Source organism: Acanthopagrus latus, chromosome 21 (genome assembly GCF_904848185.1).
Source record: "Acanthopagrus latus isolate v.2019 chromosome 21, fAcaLat1.1, whole genome shotgun sequence".
Classification (NCBI taxonomy): Eukaryota; Metazoa; Chordata; class Actinopteri; order Spariformes; family Sparidae; genus Acanthopagrus; species Acanthopagrus latus.
The window spans coordinates 5,971,984-5,991,216 of NC_051059.1; the positions used below are offsets into that span (position 1 = coordinate 5,971,984).

A 19,233-nucleotide genomic window follows, 5' to 3' on the forward strand; every position below is an offset into this window, starting at 1 on the left:
CATTGATAATTAAAGTTAAGTTATAACGGTTCGGGAACAAGACCTCACCATTGTGACCACTTTACCCTCCTTAGTTCAATCATCTGTGCGATCACCCTCTCCTCGATGCTGCAGCCACACCATGACTCCACTCACCCCCAGGCGACTGACACCCTGTTCATTCTTCTACATGACAGCAATCATCCATCTAACACGACCCTCATCCTCTCTATGTTGAACCTTCTAGACATCTCAAATAGAACAACTTTGATGCTATATAATCCTTGTTGGTAGACATGGTATATGATTATAAATTATATTATAGATCCAAGACAGCACTAACAGAAATGTAAGACTGAGAGAAAGAAAAGGGAGCTATGTGTGCTACTTCAGCACCACGGACAGCGTTTATCGGCACACAGCACGGTCAGGCTGCTGATATTTCAGAGCCAATGGTCGAAGCCATGGAGGGAGGTATCTAGGGGCAGAAGATAGGGGATGACAGGTAAACATGGAGGATGATTTTTATTTTTTTGCTAACAAGAGGGGACAACACAACACTTCAAATCACTTGCAGAACACAATAGATTTTAATTTATGCTTCACATTGAAATTGACCTGCATTTCTGTTACTGGAGTTTGTGAACAGTTTGCTCATAGAAGGTCAAACAGGGTCTCACTGAGCCAGAACACACAGTCACTACACTGTACACAACCGTACATGATGAATGAGGCATATGTTCATGCAAAGGCAGCACTTGCTGTCATAGCAATGCTCTCTGATCATTGCCGTGCTTTGTCACCTTCACCAAATGCACCACTCAAGCTTATGTAAAGGGAAAGGACTTTTTTTTTTTTTTTTTTTTTAACTGCAAAACTTTCTACAGAAAAGTTTTAAATATTAACATCTTTGATCCATTAGAATCAAGGACCACTTTTAACTCGCTCCAGTGACTGGCTGGTTCTTCAGGTGCCTCGTGCCAGGTCTGATCTTGGACAGACTCCTTTTACTGCTAGTGCTGCAGACTCTCGGAAGCTCACGCGAAATGACCTTAGAACTGAATTTTCTTTCGCTTCAACACTTCAGGTCTTTACTCAAATAACCGTCCACTTTCGGCCTATGACAAATTCAGCTGTATGTTGTTTTTATGTGTTTGTAGTTCCGTTTTAATTGGCTTGCTTTTGATTGTTTGCTCGATGTCTTTGTTCCAGCTCGGCAAAATTAAAAATGAGGGGTCTCCCTCAGAGGATCATTTGCTTTGACATTTTGTCAAAGCAGGAAAAGCTCAGATGTGACTAATAACGTTAACGATGGCTCCATTCTATTAACATATTGACAACCGTTGACCACTAATCCTATCTCAAAGAGTAACTCCACGAATTGTGCGCATTAAAGTGCATTCAGAGGTCTTGAGGAGTAATATTGCATATGTGAAAAAACAGCAGTATAAAGCCTTTTGTTGCACTTCTGGTTCTACTGTATCTATTTGCATTATTGGGTTTTCAGACTTTCCATAATGAGTCCAACACTGTTATAGGGGTGCAATACCAGTGGACTGTTTTTTTTAAAACTTGTTGCCACACTGGGGCAGTTTATCAGATTACTTACAGCTTCCTCTGGAGCCACAAAAGGCTTTATACTGCTTTCTTCACACGTGCAGTAGTGCTCCCCAAGAGCTGTAAACACACTTCAATGTGTACAACTGGTGGAGTTACCATTTTAGTGTCCCAGTCAGCCACGTCTGTGAGTGAGCACACCCGTAATACCAGAGCCATGAAACTAGATCACCTACATGGAACGCGGCCACTGTTAATGTTGTAAATTCTACCTGCGCTTTTCCTGCTCCGGCAAGTCAAAATGTCAGCTGGGGAAAAGGGTCTATTGACTCCCTGAATGTTAAATAAAAGTTTGAATAAATAAGGTCAGAAGAAGGGGGGGGGGGGCTAAAGTAAAGTAAATGTCAGGAAAAGACAGGGGATTAATCTAAATATACGAATGCAAGTAGTGGCTACATGTAGTGAGTCATATATCTAATGATCCAATCCCTTATATAACTTGTTTTTCAGATGCATGGCGGAAAATGCTGTCCTCAGCTGTCTCGCTAAGAGATCCCCTCATAGGAGAAATGATCTCCAAGCACTGAATACTCATGTAAATGATGCTATAGTCACGTATACTTTGGGGTTTTTTAAAAATAAACATGACATTTCACGGCTGTCTTTTGGGCCACACAGGCTGCTCGTCGTCAGACTTCACAGAAAGCCAATAAAACTCCCATAATCTCATTAGAGCTGTCATGCAGGCGTCATACACGAACTGAAATACTTTGAGGGCAGTTTTACATTGCCAAAGCAGGATTACAGCTCCTCACCCTCCTGACATCCGTCCCAACATCAGGATTTCTCACTGGATTGACATGCGCAACATGAGCTGAACTGTACGCGACTGTAAGTTCATCAGTGTCAGCTTACATAGATGCTGTAACGGCAGAGACGCATTGTATTCCTCATGCTGCGGAATAAGCAAACATCATTACATATATATGACATTAATGAAGCGCAGATGAGCACGTCTATTCTCTAAGACCTCATGCAGCTCTAATCCCTTCCCTCATATTTGATTTATGCAATGACTCATTTCAACAAGCTTTTCAAACCAAATTGAAAATTCTTTACATCAGTTAGTTGAGGTGTTCTGGAGCTTAAACCCCTGGTGTGTAAATCTCACGACGAAAAGGGTTCAGCTCCTCAGTCCAGCCTTTGCTTTGTGAACTCTGTGGGATTTGAACCCCCCCCCCCCAATATTCCGAAGACATGCGGGTCAGGTAGACGGGAGAATTCTAATTGACCGAGGGCGTGAATGTGAATGATAGTCTGTGCAAGTGAGTTAGCTTTGTAATGAGCGGATGATCTGTGAAGGGTGCTCCCTCCGAGCATGCTGGGAGAGGCTCCGGACAGCCTTTGAATGAAGAATGAGGTTGTCGTTCCAGCAGGTGGCAGCAGAGACAAACCAATGTGCACGTAGCCAGGATGAGCCTGTTTACGCAAGTGCGGCTGGACATGCCGCGGTGTCAGTTTCACTGGAACTGTGGGCGCTCTAATAAGACGCCCCTCAACTCATTTGCTGGAGCACAGCAGATCAGAGTTGCTCCATTATTGCAATTGTCATGAATTTCAGAAACAGCGTGATGCCTGGCAGGCCTGAAATGTAGTCCCACTCCTGCATGCACACACACACACACACACACACACACACACACACACACACACACACACACACACACACACACACAGATGAGCTTCCTAGGCTGGAATGTGGTGTTTCGAAGCGGCGTCTGATTGAAATGTTCAGACACCACTGATGGGTGCCGTTAGAAACGTGCTCTGTTCCACACCTTTCCACACTAAACAGCAAAACATGTCAGTTAATCGGTCGTCCCCTGACAGTGTACTGTACACATACATATACATACATACATACATACATAATTCACTTTTACTGGTACATTTAATTCAACTTGCCCAAACTTGGGTTTCCCTGTGATGTAGTGCTGCGTTCAAGTCAATGCTGAGGTCAGAATTTCCTTGCTGACATGTCCAACTTCCAATCATTCCGGGAGTGCAATGCCAAAAGTTCACATAAATCGCAGCTGACTATAAAAACAAAAGATTTACACACGAGCTGAACCCCTCGGCAGTGCAGCCACCAAATGAAATAGAGGAGGGAAATGACATACGAGGCAACATACGCCATTATTTATTCTATTAACGACACTTTTAGACTTGGAAATGTTATGGCTGGCTCTCAGGCCATAAAAAGCAAATGGAGGCACAGGCAAGGGGTAAACAAAATAAGAAGGAAATTTATTTAACGAAGATAAATTTTAAGATGACAAACAGAGCAAAAACAGTTTCGTGCAAAGGAATCTTTATGGAAACTGTATAGCACGTTAACCAAGATAATACCAAGTAAACTATATGGAAATCAATAGAGTCTAAAGCAAGATAACGCCGTGCCAGGGGAAGAGAACCAACAGCACAAGAACAATGCAAGGCACTACGGGATGTGACTGCCCCTTCACGAATTCCGGGTAGAGGAGATGAGTCAACAGCTGGGAATTCTTCATTTAAGCAGTGTTCCATTGTACTTTTTTAGCAGGGGTTCGGAAATGTTCTAGCTCTGAGTTGCCTGGAAAGCAGCATTACTGTTAGCGCCGCTGTCACAAGTAAAGCGTTAGCAAGATGGCTACCGCTAACAGCCTGGCTACTGTCAGAATCAAAAAACAAGAGTCAGAATCCCAGTTTGAAGTTGAAACCTTGAACCGAGTGCTGTGAAAATTAAGCATAACATTAAAATGTTACTAGTTGTATGCAGTGTAATAGTTGGACAGCTTTTGCAACTCACTGATCTACTAGAAAAATACAGGTTTTGAACAGTCTGCACGGTAAGAGGGGGAACAGACTTTGACAAAACATTTCACTGAGCTATTCTATTCTATTCTAGCTTTCTATTACTCTCCCTCTTCACCATTTTTGCCTCCTCTATCAGCGGGGTTCTTCTTCTGCAGTGTAGAGTTTCCACAGTCAGTCCAGTTGAGCCACGGTCACTCAGGAGTTGCAACCGGGTTAACCAATGCCTCCTCCTGTTTTGGCTGCACGATGGCAAACTCTGCACTCTAAATCCATTTTCGTTTTTTTTTTTTTTTTCCAGGAAAAATCCTGCAAACTGAATAGCATAGCAAGAGCAAAACTTACATGGAGCCAATCTACAGGGCATGTGGGTTGTGTCATTTTTCTACATTACACTTTCAGTCATTACACTGCAATAAGTATTTACTTAAGAATAATGCTTGAAAGGTGCAACATGTAGAGTTTATTTCACTTTTTTTAACCATTAGATATCAGTAGTTTGTGAACATATGACTTTTGACGTCATGTCGAAGAGGTTGAGGCATTGTGTTGCAGAGATATATACTGAAGTTAACATGCTAAGTGGCTAGCCCCTCTGAGCGTCCAGTCCAGACTGTTTACTACACAGCTAACAGAGCTAACTAGTTTATAGAGGCAGCTGGCAGCACTTAGTGGGTGCTCTGGTGAAACGCTGCCTCCTATGTTTTTTTGGAGTAGAGGTATCCAATTCTTACATATTGAACATTTAACTTCAAGACTCCACTAGCTTTGATGTACAACTCATTTATATATTTTTTAAAGTTGTATTTATTACTTATTAAATGTTATTTTTACATTTGTTGATCATCAACTGATAATCCTCCTCCGCCTGAGGCCTCCTCCATCTCTTTGTCCCACCACATGAATACTTTGTAAGAAGCAGCCAATTACTATAAATTTAACTTCTTGCTGAAATCTCAAAGAACCCATTTAGGTCAAGTAAAATTTTGACTAACTTGGCCTAAAATCATCTGCAACATCGCTAATATTTCCACTTGATAAATGCTGTAGGCATAAAAACTATGGGGGCAGGGGGCTGGTAAATATTTCACTCATACGGCTTCAGTGAAGAGCTGGAAAAAGCTGATACACAAGTGATGTTAAGAGCCAGAAATTATTTAAACAACCCCAAAGCTACATAAAAATAAAAGCAGTTTAATATGAAATGGGATGTCAAGGACGATTGGACTATGTGTCCAAATCTCTCTGACATGTGTCCTTTTCAGCAAGGTAGCAGACTGATTATACGGAACTCAGCTTGACATGTTATGTGACGTTTTAAATCAAACACTGTACATATTTTCTATGAAGAATTAATTATGTTTGTATGTTCAAAACATTGCTGCTGGGGTAACATAACATATGATGATCTACAGTTATATGTGTTGACCATGGAGGCCCGTGGGAAGTGAATTCAAACGTCTGTACGCATAAGTGAACAGAAGACCATTTCCAGCAACCATCACTCCTGCAGTTCAATGCCACATCCTGTTAGCTAATCCAAGTTTGCCGTGTTAACAGGCTAATTGATCATTAGAAAGCCCTCGTGCAATCATGTCAGCACAGCTGAAAACCGTTGTGCTGATTAAAGAAGCAATAAAACGGGCCTTCGTGAGGCTGGTTGAGTATCTGGAGCGTCAGCATTAGCGGGCTGGATTTCAGTCTCACAGTGGACCGTTGTGTGAACCTCTGCTCTTAATCTGAGAAATGTGGGGTATTCAATGTGAGAAACTGCCAAGGAATGGAATCTCAGACGTCGTCAACTGGTACTCTTTCAATAATGGAGTGGACACTGCAGTCTCCAGATCTCAGACCTATGGACTCTTGACTTGTGGAAGCAGTACAAGCACAGGTGTAATAAGTAGCATTAACGGTGGCTGCGTTCCATTTAGATTAGACAGTTCCAGGGTTATGGTAATGAACCTTCAAAAGGAAGGGTCATTGTGTCAGTGAATCTTGCTTTTGTGACAGACTGTGGTGTCAGCTGTAGTGAAGTCTATGGGAATGCCCCCGAGACTAGGTTAAGGGCTGATTAACCTTTTACAAATGATTGACAGGGTTATTAATATTGACTCCAGTTAGGCTGCAAACAGGAGTCTCTCCCAAAAGAAATTGAGACGAATGGCATGTCGATAAAAAAAATTGTCAGCCTGTGGTGAAGTGTGTTCTTTCATTTTCTGGAGGCGTTTCTTCATCAGAAACCACACAACGTTGATATGTTGTGTTTCTCTGTGCGTCTCCCATAGACTTCAGTGCAGCTGGCACCACAGTTCCTGTGGTTCCTTACCAGAATCCTGAAACCATCTAATAGGAAAGGAATGCAGCCATTGTTAATGCAATTTATTACACCTGTGCTTGCTTTCACAAGTCAGGAGTCCACAGGTCGTTTTTAGGTTCCTTGAGCTGGCATGCTCACTCGCTGACATGGCTTCTTGGGATGTTTTACTTAACATGACTTTCCTGCATTTCTGCTGTGAAAAGTGTCTTTTGAGCTGCTGTGGGCGCAGGTTGACCGTATGGTACGTAACAAGTGCCCATCAAGCCAAATCCAAAGCCCCGCGGGAGGTGCTTGAGGAAGTACAGTGTCAAATTTTTTCCCAGATTACCTCGACAAATAGACGGCTAGAATGCTAAAGGTCTGCAAGGCTCTAACTGCATCACATTGAGAATTCTCTGAGAAAAGGAAAGTTTGAAGGATGAAGAAGAAAAAAAAACATTGTTTCAATTTTAAAAAATCCTTATTTCCAAGCTCACAACGTCTCTTGACTATATCATCTATTCATGGCAACTCATTTGATTAATTAAAGTGTGAGTTTTCATGGGGCACGGAAACTTTTGGTGAAGCCAGATAAATATGTCGCCTTTCAGCCAAACCTCATTCTTTTTTTTTTTTGTCCAACGACTCTTCTTATTATCTTCTTATTATTTTTGGACTAATAAAGCTTTGCATAACTTCGAGCTAAAGCGGCACTGTGTGCGCTCAGATGGGCAGATATATGGTTTCATTAGCGCTGCCACAGAAAATCTCAGTCAGATGACGAGGGAATTCTGAACGGCCACACACACACACACACACACACACACACACATACTGCTCGAGTGTCTGTTGGTGTTTAGAGAGCGGGCAGTTGACCAAACACTGGCTCTGGCTTTTTCTGCAGCCCTCAGCTGTTAACATTTCTCTGTGATCTATGTAGGACAACAAGAGCCACAGCTGACGAGAATAAATCCCCATGAACGTTTCACTAAAGGCAATAACATCCGCCTCGACTTATTATTCCTCTCACTTCATTGAACAATTAACCAAACTGACACAAAGGGCTAATGAACGTACTTAACTCTCTCTCTCTCTCTCTCTCTCTCTCTCTCTCCCTCAGTGTGTGTGTGTGTGTGTGTGTGTGTGTGTGTGTGTGTGTGTGTGTGTGTGAGTGTTTGTGTGTCTGTAATTGGTTATCATGTTCTCTTTTTCCTCTCGTCTCTAATGATCAGCTGTGTAAATAGAGTCTGTCACTTCCCAACACACACACACACACACACACACACACGCACGCAGGCACGCACACACACACACACACACACACACACACACACACACACATCTGCAGACTTCCCTCCTGAGTCCTGAGCCACCACAACAACAGATATGATCATCTTGCTTGGAGCAGTCGACCAGCTCAGCTCCCAGGAAACCTCGCGCGGAGCAGATAAATAAAATGTAGGTCCAGACACTATCTGCTGCCCTGCACCGTAAAGGAAACATTCAGCAGCCGCGTGCGTCTGTGTGTGCTCTGCAAACATGCAGCAGCCGGACGGCCAAACACATCATCTGCTCTGTCGGGGCAAACGCAGCCTCACTTAGGCCCTGCTCCTGCTTTTTGTGGGTTTTTTTGTTGTTTTTTTTTCATATCCTGGGCTAGTTGAACCGGCCCCTATTTTCCCTTGGGCAAAAAAAGAAATCTCCTCTCCTCAGCTCATCACCTCAACAAAAGGGGACTGCAGAGGGATTCTGATAGTTCCTGATAGGACGGCTAACTACAATGGCGCCGCAGCAAGAAAAGACATCAGTCAGTAGAGGAAATGAAAAGGGGCTCCGCAAGAAAAGTCAGTTTCCTGCTTCGCTTTCTCGGAGCAATATGCATATTTTAATTGTCCCCGGAACTTAATTGTTTTATTTACCACCCGATCCCTGCTCGCTCGCCGTGAGTATGTAAATGTGGATGAGAGAGTGGAGCGGGGAGGGGGCTGCATGCTTAGCAGTGTCTTTGAATGATTACTGTCTGGTATTAGGCAAATGCTCTCTGCTTATGGGAGCATGATAAGGGATTATGTCGCCTCAAGTAACACCATGTCACCAAAAAAGCGAGACAGGGAGCAATTCTAACGAAGATTTCTGACTAATAATGTCCCCTTCGACCTCCCCTCCGCTCTCACCAATCTCCCGAACTTGCCGGCGATGCAGGGCGGCACCCTCTCATATATGTCGGCCCGCCGTTCCATCGCCCGGCGCCGCTTTAATTATCCACCTCATCCATCCATCCCCCCCCTCCCCTGCCTCTGCAAGTGTAAATACCTATTGTGTAATTTACCCTGAAGTTCCCATTCACTAATTACCCTCTTCTAATCCTCCCCCCACCTTGGCGAAACCAACCCCAGCTCCAGAGTCCCCCCCCGCTACACTATGGATTCCCTGTCGGCTTGCTACGAGGAGATCGAACTCTAATTAAGATTGTTAATGAAGATTTAATTTTCCACTTCAAATGAGCCAGTGAACTCCCGAGAAGCGTCCCGAGCGAAACGCGCGAGCGAGAGAGAGCGACGAAGGGAGGAGGAGAGGGGAAGAAGGAGAGGCGGAGGAGGCCAACGGTGGAGAGCGCGGAGGGGACGGGTGGAGCTGGAACTTTACTTTAGGGGGCGGTGAGACGTTTAACTCCGGGTGTAGGCAGGAAGCTGCACCTGGCCTCCAGCTCCAGGCTGGGGATGTTGAAATTCACCTCACACTCTTGCACTTTCCTCGTGTTTGGAGGCTGCCTTTAAAGCCTATATGTACTTGAGATGCAAAGATGCACGCGCACACACACACACACACACACACACGCACGCTAGAGCACTCACACTGTGCTGAATAGCCAGAGGGATTTCTGTGTGTCAGGAAGGTTCAAACAGAATGAGGAATCTCCATGTACTTGAATTCAAACACACACACACACACGCACACAGGCACCAACTCGTGTGTCCTGTGATGCAATCCTGCAGCACACCGAGCCTGCACTGGAGCTCTCCGGTTCAGTGTATAGTCAGTTGTTCCCATGCGTACGCCTTTAACAGAGCCCATTTTATCTCCGGCGCTGCCATTATACTATGATCAATTATGCATGCTGTAATTATTGACAGCGCCATGACAGTGCATCTCACCTAGAATGCTGCATTGCGGTGTTGATGCTCGGGGGGCCCCGAGACTGATAAACGTACATATAGGGGTCGTAAATCGATAAGAGTGTTGTGTTGGCTACAAGTTGTTTTATCAGCTCGGCGGTGGTGGAGGCCGAGGGGTGGGGTGGGGTGGAGTGGGGTGAGTCAAAGCTGTTTTGCCTCCAACTGACTTCACATCTTCTTTAGATGCAGGATGTCGCCTCCGCAGGGGGCAAGTCAGCCCCATGAATCTCATAATTACGGGAAGGCGCACACACACACACACACACACACACACTCACACACAAGACATGGGCGAGGGTTGTTTTTTTTTTTTTTTCCTCCCCCCTCTTCTCTCCAGCGCTCTGCAGAATCAGCTCCAACCCAATCACAAATACACTTTTATGTAACGCAACAGACTCGCATATTAACTGCTAATATGGTTTCTCTCTATCCCGTCCCTCTCCCTCTGTTTCGCTCCCTCTCCTGACTTGAGGCGGGTATTATCATTGTAATCAAGCGGAGACCCAGCTAACGCGATCATTCTCTAAACCATCATGTAGAAATAATCCCCCTCCTTCATATTTGATTATTGTAATAAATCTTTTTAACCAGCTATTCAGTCACACAGCGACGGCGCACATCTCCCCGATCTATCATCCAGCCGGGGACGAAGGGCGCGGGGATGCAGGAGCGCTGCGAGGGCTGGTACGGGGGCCTTGTATTATTTGGTCGCAGCTGTCAGGTCTGCTGTCATTGCCACTGCTCCGGAGTTCAAAATGTCCCCTTTCTTTTTTCTTTTTTTCTCTCTGTGTGCCGGGGAACAAACCGAGAACTCTCCCCCTCCGTCTGAAAGCGTGATTGCTCGGCAGAACTTTCCGTCTGTCCTCTATTACTGACCTCACACAGCCCCATCGGGTTAGATCAGACCAGACAAGGTGTTCCTTCATCCTGCACACACACAGACACACACAGACACGCGCGCACACACACACACACACACACACAAAGGCACACTCACACTGTCTGTGGCTCGGAAATTTCAAGGGGCCAATTTGACAAGGCACACCCACCTACTCACAACAAGATACATGCTCACAAGGTGCGCTCACATTTGTATGCGCTGCACAGCACATCTCTCAATTCCTCTCTCTCCCGCTGTCTCTCCTCTCGCATGCACACACACACACACACACACACACACACACACACACACACACACACACACACACACACACAAATAGGAGGCACACGCCTGCCGCAGAAGTCTGATTATCCAGAAACTCGGCAGACTAGGAAGGAGCACAGAGCGGGTCTGACTCATCTCTTTGAAATAGTTCCTTTTTTATTCAAATTTACAAAAAGAAAAAGGTACAACAGAAATAAATACACTTTGTTCAGCACGTATTTGTGGAATTGTATCAACATCGTGCAGGAGCGATGAAGGCGGCGGGGGTGTGGGGGGGCACAGAACCGATGGGGTCTGACTGTTTGGGGGTTGCGAGGACAGAGCTTGCGACCTTCGTCCTGCACCCTGGAGCTACATATCATCAGATCTAGGTGGTTGAGAGTGTGACTTCACCATCTTCAGCATTTGGGCTTTTTTTTTCTTCTTCTGAGCACTTGACAAATGGCCTGACAGGACTGCTTTTGGTCCGTCACCGAGGGTTGGCGCATCTAAGCTGGCTTTAAAAGTGTAAAAAGAGCTGTGGAGTGCTGCCGAGGCTGCGGGCTTTTATTCTATTTAAAACAACTGATTCATCTAATCAGGCTTTTGATTGAACCAATTTGCCGGGCTCAGGAGGTGGGATAATCAGCTCCGTCGAGTGGTTTACTCGGCGTGGCACTCCAGAGCTGTGAAATAAGACAAATCAGGAGAATCATCACTTTGATTTTGACCAATCAGCCAGAGCAGAACTCTGATTTAGACCAATCAGCGGAGACGAAGCACCTGGAGCCCATCAAAACCGCGGAACAAACTATATCGTGGGAACGGCGCGAAAGGTCACTTATTGGTATACTGCGCTAATTGCGTTTAGCGATGGCGGTCCCAGAATTGGTAACAGTGTTGTGAAAATGAGGGGAGTTTTTCCAGTGTGTTGAGAGAGTCAGAAAGTTGGCACATTCCACATGAATAGCTAGAGAAAACATTGCCCAGATGATGCTTTGGCAGAGCAACACATTGGTGCTCCTTTTCCCTCATAACGAAATCTGCCCCAAGTTCTCTGGCAGTCATTTCAGGTGCTGTAATCATCAGCAGTGTGTTCCGTACATTCGAAATTGTTTGACATTTCACTCAAATAGGATGAAGACTGAAGGATAATTCTGCGTTATTACAGCCTGGGTCTTGTAGTTTCTGTCAATTATGACAACATTGCACACACACGACTGATTGCTGTGAACAAGCATACACTGGCAACCTAAGGGTCAAATCTCATTGCAAAGAAAAAAAAAAAGAGAGAAAATCTGCGGTTTATCTAGCTCGTTCTTGTGTTAAGCGCTAAAGGGAACGCACCCCAAGGCTCAGTTTACACTTGTCATTTCAAGTGTCTCATATCAAGATAAGACGAAGATTGTTTTCCCAGCCTTGTCCGTAGGGTAAATGCTGGCGAACATTGTTTCTGCAAACCACTGATACATTCACATGCCTACGTGCTGCGCAGAGCCTGACGGACACTTAAAAGACAACAGCAACCACAGCCACGGTCTGTTCACCCTGCTGCAGTCTGGCAAGAGATACAGGAGTATCCGCTGCCATACCACCAGCCCACAGAGCAGCTTCCTTTCTCAGGTTGTTAGACTCCTCAATTCATCCTCAGCACTACACCATAACAAATACCACTGTTTCTGCTCTTTTGATTTTCTGTGATGTAGCTGAAAAAAAAAAAAAAAAAAGACTCAACTCTGTTTAATTTCTTGACCTAACCTAACCTAAACAAACCTCACCTAACCTAACTAACCAAACCTAACCTAACCTAAACTAACCTAACCTAACCTAAACTAACCTAACTAACCTAACCTAACCTAACCTAAACTAAACTAACCTAAACTAACCTAACTAACCTAACCTGACCTAACCTAACCTAACCTAACCTAACCTAACCTAAACTAACCTAACCTAAACTAACCTAATTAACCTAACCTGACCTAACCTAACCTACTATAACTAAATTGGCATGTCTACAATTCATATGAGCATATCATGTCCAGAGTACATGTTCATGACCTGATTGTCATATGAGGACGCGGTAGGGATGGTTTCGGAGTTATGTCCAGGAAAGCTTCCAAGACAGTGCCTGCACTTCGAGATTGTGTTTCAGCATCTTAAAGCGAGAAACCACAGCCATATTGTGCCGACAAAAAAATTATTTTGACAGGATGTTGGGATATATACAGTCGTATCTGAGGCAACCAAAAACAGGTGTTCTGAGTCAAAATGTTGGAAAAAATGATATCCTAACCCTAACCAAGTGGATTTTGTGACTCAAAGTAAAACATCAAACTGAAACTTGAGAAACATAAAGTTGCAACAAAAAGAAATGTAGAGATTCAACATATCTGTGGTTTGCAGGCGTAGAAATGTAGTCTGGCCTTTGGATTGTGTTTGCCAGGCTACAGGTCGGTCCTACTCCAACTCAGAGGGCGGTGATGCGAGAAGAACATCTTGCGCTTCGAGTTCGGTTACAACACTATAGTGCATTTGTTTTGAAAACTGGTGAAAGAAAGATGCAGCACATTTAAAACCGTTTTTACCTTTTTGAGACAGCTGTTTACAAAACGTATAGAGATGTAGTAATTTATCCATTCATGGCCATGTAAGATTACTGTAATAACCGTAACATGACTTTCCCTCAATTCATCCTCACCACACTCCACCATGAAACACAGTTTTCATTTTATGACTTATCCAACCGGGTAAGTTGAAATCCGACCCTGTGACAGTTAATATTGACTTTAATAATCAGACAGAAATAGCCAATCGTTCTGCTAATGGTCTCATTACCTTATGTAAGTCATACAGAGGCAAAGCATTAAACTGAAGACTGTTTAATAACCAGTCATATCCAAAAGTTCCTTACAGTACATTCAATGTGACACAGAGAACAACAGCTATGTCAGTTTAATATCATTGTCACAGGAAGGACCCCGGAGAAGTCACTGTACTTACAGCGGAGTAAAAATTACCTCTGTGTCTTGAGGCGGATACAATAACACTTTTCCAACGTCTGTCTAGAATGTGAAACAACAGGATCGCAGTCCATCTCAGATGCATTTACACCTGTCTAATCGCCATCCGCCTCTTAATCCCTCAGTACCGAGGGAACACTGTGTGCATGGGAAACTATGGCAAGGACAACAGATCAAATTTGAAACTGGAACTGGAGCTTAGAATTTCTACACAGACAGGTTTTGTAAAAGTTCACATTTGGTCCCTGTTTGGCCTTTACGATGGTGTTTCTTGCTAAGCAGTGATTTTCAGTCTCAGATCAAACCAATTAACTACCAGAGTACAGATTATAACACTTAGAGAAAAAATATGAAGCTAAGACCCAAGTTTTATCTAACCAGAATTATCCTTAAAGGTTGGCACCCAGCATATGTTTGTGAAGTGTCTGATAGCCCATATGCGTTGTCACTTTCACTCTGATTGGTACACAGCTGATGGGAGGTTTAGGTAGCTTTAGGACGTTGAGGTATTGTGAAACAGTCCAAATGAATCGTGACTCAGATTCCCCGTGAGGTTCTGCGCCCACCCCACTCTTCTCCGGTTATTGTGCAAGGTTTGTACATTGGTCCTGATACCATCCAGTCTGCACAGTGGCACTGTATGGACAAGTCTGTGGCTCAGGTGAAGGGTACAGAGGTGTGTGGGTTTCATTTCGGTCAGCGTGAAAGCCTGACTTCCTGATTGCTTAAGTAACTGTCGACAGTAGCGGACCTTGACAACAAGATTATGGTGGATCAAACCAGTGGACACTAGCGAAGCTGGCAGCTTGACATATGTGGGTGGCTTTACAGTGAACCAGTGATCAACGGTGACATTTCTGTGACGGCACACCAAAGACATCCACATTCAGGTTCGGGCATGTGGCAAAATTCCCCTCTGGACTGTAAGAATTCAGTTTGTCAGGAACTTCAACAGTTCAACCCCAAAAAATTGAGAATTTGCTTGAATTAACGGGTAATTCCACCAATTTACACACTCAAGGGTGTTTACAGGTCTTGGTGAGTGCAACTGCATGTGTGAAAACAGTAATGTAAAGCCTTTTGTGACTCAGGAGGAAGCTGCATGTAATTGATAATTTGCCTCCAGTGATGTCACTCAGTTCATTAATTGCATTGTGGGTATTGTAGGCTCTAGCTTTAGGTAGTCTGCTCGTCTAGCACTGCACTCAACAAATGATCAAAATTGGTGCAAGACAAGCAGAGACGTTGCCTTTTTTATTTCACTTGTTCCTCTTCCTTTTCAAACCTGGTGCTTACATTACCCACAATGCAACATACCAGCTGAATGACATCACTGGAGGCAATCTATCAGATTACATGCAGATTCCTCTGGAGCCACAACAGGCTTCACACTATTTTTTTCACATGCAGTAGCGCTCCTCACGACCTGTAAACACGCTTTAACGTGTAAAACTGGTGGACTTTCTCTTTAAAATGCATTCAGCGGTCAGGGTACAGCACAATGCAATATTAATATGGTTGTTGAGTTGCATTGCTCAGTTGCATTTGATGAACAGTCACTTCCCAGGACCGGGACAGTTTAATATATTTCCAGAGATAAGTAATTATAAAACTTTGTTTCGTATCTCTCGGGCAGTGCAACACTAATGACAGAGCTGTCCTTGAAATATATAACAAATTCCATTTTAGTGTACTACTCTGCATTTGCAGAATAATAATCCACATCGTAGGGAAAAACGCTGAATTTTTATTGTATGCCTATTAGGGGAATTTCTCCTCACTCCACTGGATTTTCATCAAATTGGTTCCTCGCTGGGACAGACAAGTTCTGAGGCTTCCTCTAACTAATAATAATTTTGTGCAGCAAAACTTCTGCCAGAGGCCACACGTAGAGTCGACTCCTCTGCTTGTCCATCTCAGACGATGAGAGCGACCACAAAACAAACCCGAAACCTGTTCACTTACTACACAGATGTTGAATACATGGTGTTGTTTTCAGTCGAGGAAGCTGCTCAATCCAGCTCACTCACTTCATCCATTTCTAATCTACAGTACATACAGATAGTCCCAACAGTGCTCCATTTGGACATGTAGGTTCTGTTTTATTTATTTATTTTTTTTAAACTCATTTTTCATTTTAAAGACTCTCTTTTAGCAATAATATTCAGTGGTATTTACATGTGAAATGTTTTTACATACAGTCAGACATTGTATCTTTTTTCTTTAATCGACATCTTATAAAACAACTGTAATCTTTGACATTATTCATTATCTATTATTGAACATCACACAGTATAAAAGTGCATTCCAGCTGAAAACTGCAGCTCATTTGCATCCTGACCTTTTACGAGAACAAAAAAGCCTGTCGTGGGAGTCTCTGCGGTGTTGTTCTCCGATAATTTCATTACAGATCTACGGAAATTTTCATTTGGGCAGTACGAGTGCTCAAAGTGGGATTGATTGCCTATTTTTTTGTTTCCAAAAATCATGCATACATTGTCCACAAGATGTGTCGAGTGGGACTACGGGGGGCGGGGGGGCGGCGTGTAAAAAATAGGAGGCTTCTTCGATAAAAACATTTAAGAGATCAATAATGGAGTCATCGCCGCTCCATGTAGTCGATGGAATACTTGTGGATGGTTTCGCTTTTATAATTTACTGTAATACAATCAAAGCCTTATGGTGCTCATCAGTTCTTTTGTGTGTGTGTGTGTGTGTGTGAGTGTGTCTGTGTGTGAGTCTCTGTAAACATACCAACACTCAACTACAAAAAGCTGCGTGGGGGGGTGGGGGGGGCGTGGAGGATCACATCCTTAAATCATTTTAATTTTTCACAATGTCTGTTTTCCTTGTGGGCTGAGAGGAGGGAGAATCTTTTGCATGATTTAAATGATTCATCACTTTCATTTGGAATGAAGTAGTGAGCTGAATAATTCACTTTTTCTGCCACTGAAGATGGAGTAAAAAGTTACAGATTCTGTACAACCGTCTCACATCCCCTGACCGTTTCTCTCTCTATACATCTATCCCCTGTACTCTCCGCTGTGTTTTCGAATATATGTTGTATCCCCCCCGTGTGTTCTCCCAGTTTTTTAAGTTTCTGTGTTAAATGTTTACTCTTTGCACTTTGTCCCGAAAAACTAATGTGGCGGCTTTGTATCATCAGTCACCAGTTTCATCGTTAAATTGTCTCTTGGTATCTTCTCTCTGCTACTCTTGCTCCATCTCTGTCACATATGCACACGTATACAGTCACGCAAACAAGTGCGCCTGGGCACACCATTCCCTCGCACATCAATCTCCCCCCCCCCCGACACACACACAAACACACGTGCAGACACAGAGAGCGGGCCGACGCGCGACGAGAAAAAGACCTAAACAACAGGGAAAAAAAAACGTCTTCCTTCTTGTTTCCTGCTGTTGCTCATTCCATACGTGAGAGTTGAATTAAATCGAGTCTTGGATGTTTGGGTTGTTTTTCTTTGTCCAAAGCGTTTAACAAATCGGTGCTGCCCCGAGCAGAAGCAGCCTCTGCATTGTCTCAGTATCTGTGCTCAACCATATCAGCGTTTCAACACTTATTGCTTTAAATTACATCAATCACTCCCTCCCCTGCCCTCGCATTCTCCATCCTCCCTAGGCTCATTTTTCTCTGTCTCTTTTTATTACTTTGCCTCTTCATCTTTCTCTCCTTTAACTTCTCTTCACATTATTCTAGCTGTGGTTGCCTTTTCATCATCCTCCTATTCCCTCCGTTCCTCTCTTACCCCCGTTGCCCCTATTTGTTTCATTTCTATCCTCCCTCAGTCTTTCCCCTCTTCTCCAGCCTGCTCCCCTCCCTCTTTTTTCTCTTTCCTCTCGGGCTCCTCGCTCCTTTCCTTCTCCTTCTTGGCACCCTCTTCAAATGTATCCTTCTCTTCCCTCTCTTTCTCCCTGTCTTTATATAGCTGGGCTAATTTCTGGAACTGGGGACCCCACTCTTCCAGGCCTGTACCCCACTCCTCCTTGTCTGCATCCTTCTCGCCTTCGCTCTCCAGCGAGCTGAGGGATCCGGCCCGGGACCCTGTGCCCTCCAGACCGTACACCTGCACAGAGTCGTACGGCGGCTGAGATGGGTCAAAAGTGACCTGGGCGAGGCGTAGACGTAGGAACTCACCCACCCTCAATGCCAAGGAGGGACCCCCAGGCCCCGGCGCTCCCCTGCCAGCCTCCATTCCTGGAACCCAACCGGCCCCAAAGCCCATCACTCCGCCATACGCTGCTCCCCGAGGCTGCCCCGGGAAGGGAAAAAGCTGGGGGGTAATATCCCTTCGACCCAAAACATACCCCCCCAGACCCACCCGATCACGCCAGTCCCCAATAAAACCAGCTGCCTCTGGGTAGACGGATGATATCCCTCCGCCTTCCCTGTCTGGCCTCGCAACCACAAAGTTGCTCCCCATCTCTAGTCCTCCTCTCCCCAAGCTGCCGGGGTAGTCCCTCTGTCCAGACATCTCCCCCTGCAGGACTGTGGCGTAGTTGCGTCCACTGGCAGGTTGCTGTTGTCCATCTGTGGAGGTGCTCCCCATTCCATTCCCACCTCCACCACCTCCTCCTCCTCCTGCGCCGGAGTCAGATTCGGCCTGGCCAGTGCTTGTGCGTTTTGGGGACAAGCCGGCGTGGGAGGATCTGCGTCCTGCCATGGGGAGGGTAGCCGAGTCGCACACCCAGCCTCCTGCGCCGTTACCCGGACCCATCAAGGAGCCCGATCGGGTCATGACGAGGTTATGCTCTCTGGGTAATGTCTCCGACTGCACCTGGAGGGAACGTAGGCGAGCACGAGTGGTTTCAGTTCGGGGCTGGGGAAGGGTGTGGTACTGGTTTGGTTACACAAAAAAATGGGATGAAGGATCATTTAATAAAAGCAGGGAGATGGGGGGAGTGTGATAACATAGTGCCCAAAATGGAGGGAAAGCAGGAGATGGTGATGATAAAAAGTGATTGAGACGAAGGAGAGACAGACATTGAGCGGAACAGAGTGGAAGAAAAGCAGAGTTGGAAGAAGCCATAGATATTAATTGAACACTAAAATGAGCTAACACTGCACTGTGAGCGGGAGATGGAGCGGGAAGTGATCGAGAGATAAAATATTTGAAAATTAAATAAAGAAAGGGCCAGAGAGTCTTGCAATGGCCTAATAAATAAAACAAAACATAGGAAAAGATAATG

The 19,233-nt window shown here is 44.7% G+C and overlaps 1 protein-coding gene across 3 annotated transcripts in view; it reads right to left on the bottom strand.

Moving 5' to 3' along the window:
• Positions 1–12,880: 12,880 nt before the first annotated feature.
• LOC119011667 overlaps positions 12,881–19,233 on the bottom strand; it is a 170,893-nt gene continuing 164,540 nt past the window's right edge. For all 3 annotated transcript variants that reach the window (XM_037084983.1, XM_037084984.1, XM_037084985.1), the window contains exon 14: positions 12,881–18,821. In XM_037084983.1, coding sequence (XP_036940878.1) covers positions 17,829–18,821 — 993 coding nt within the window. In that variant the 3' untranslated portion in view covers positions 12,881–17,828. The remainder of the gene's footprint in view (positions 18,822–19,233) is intronic.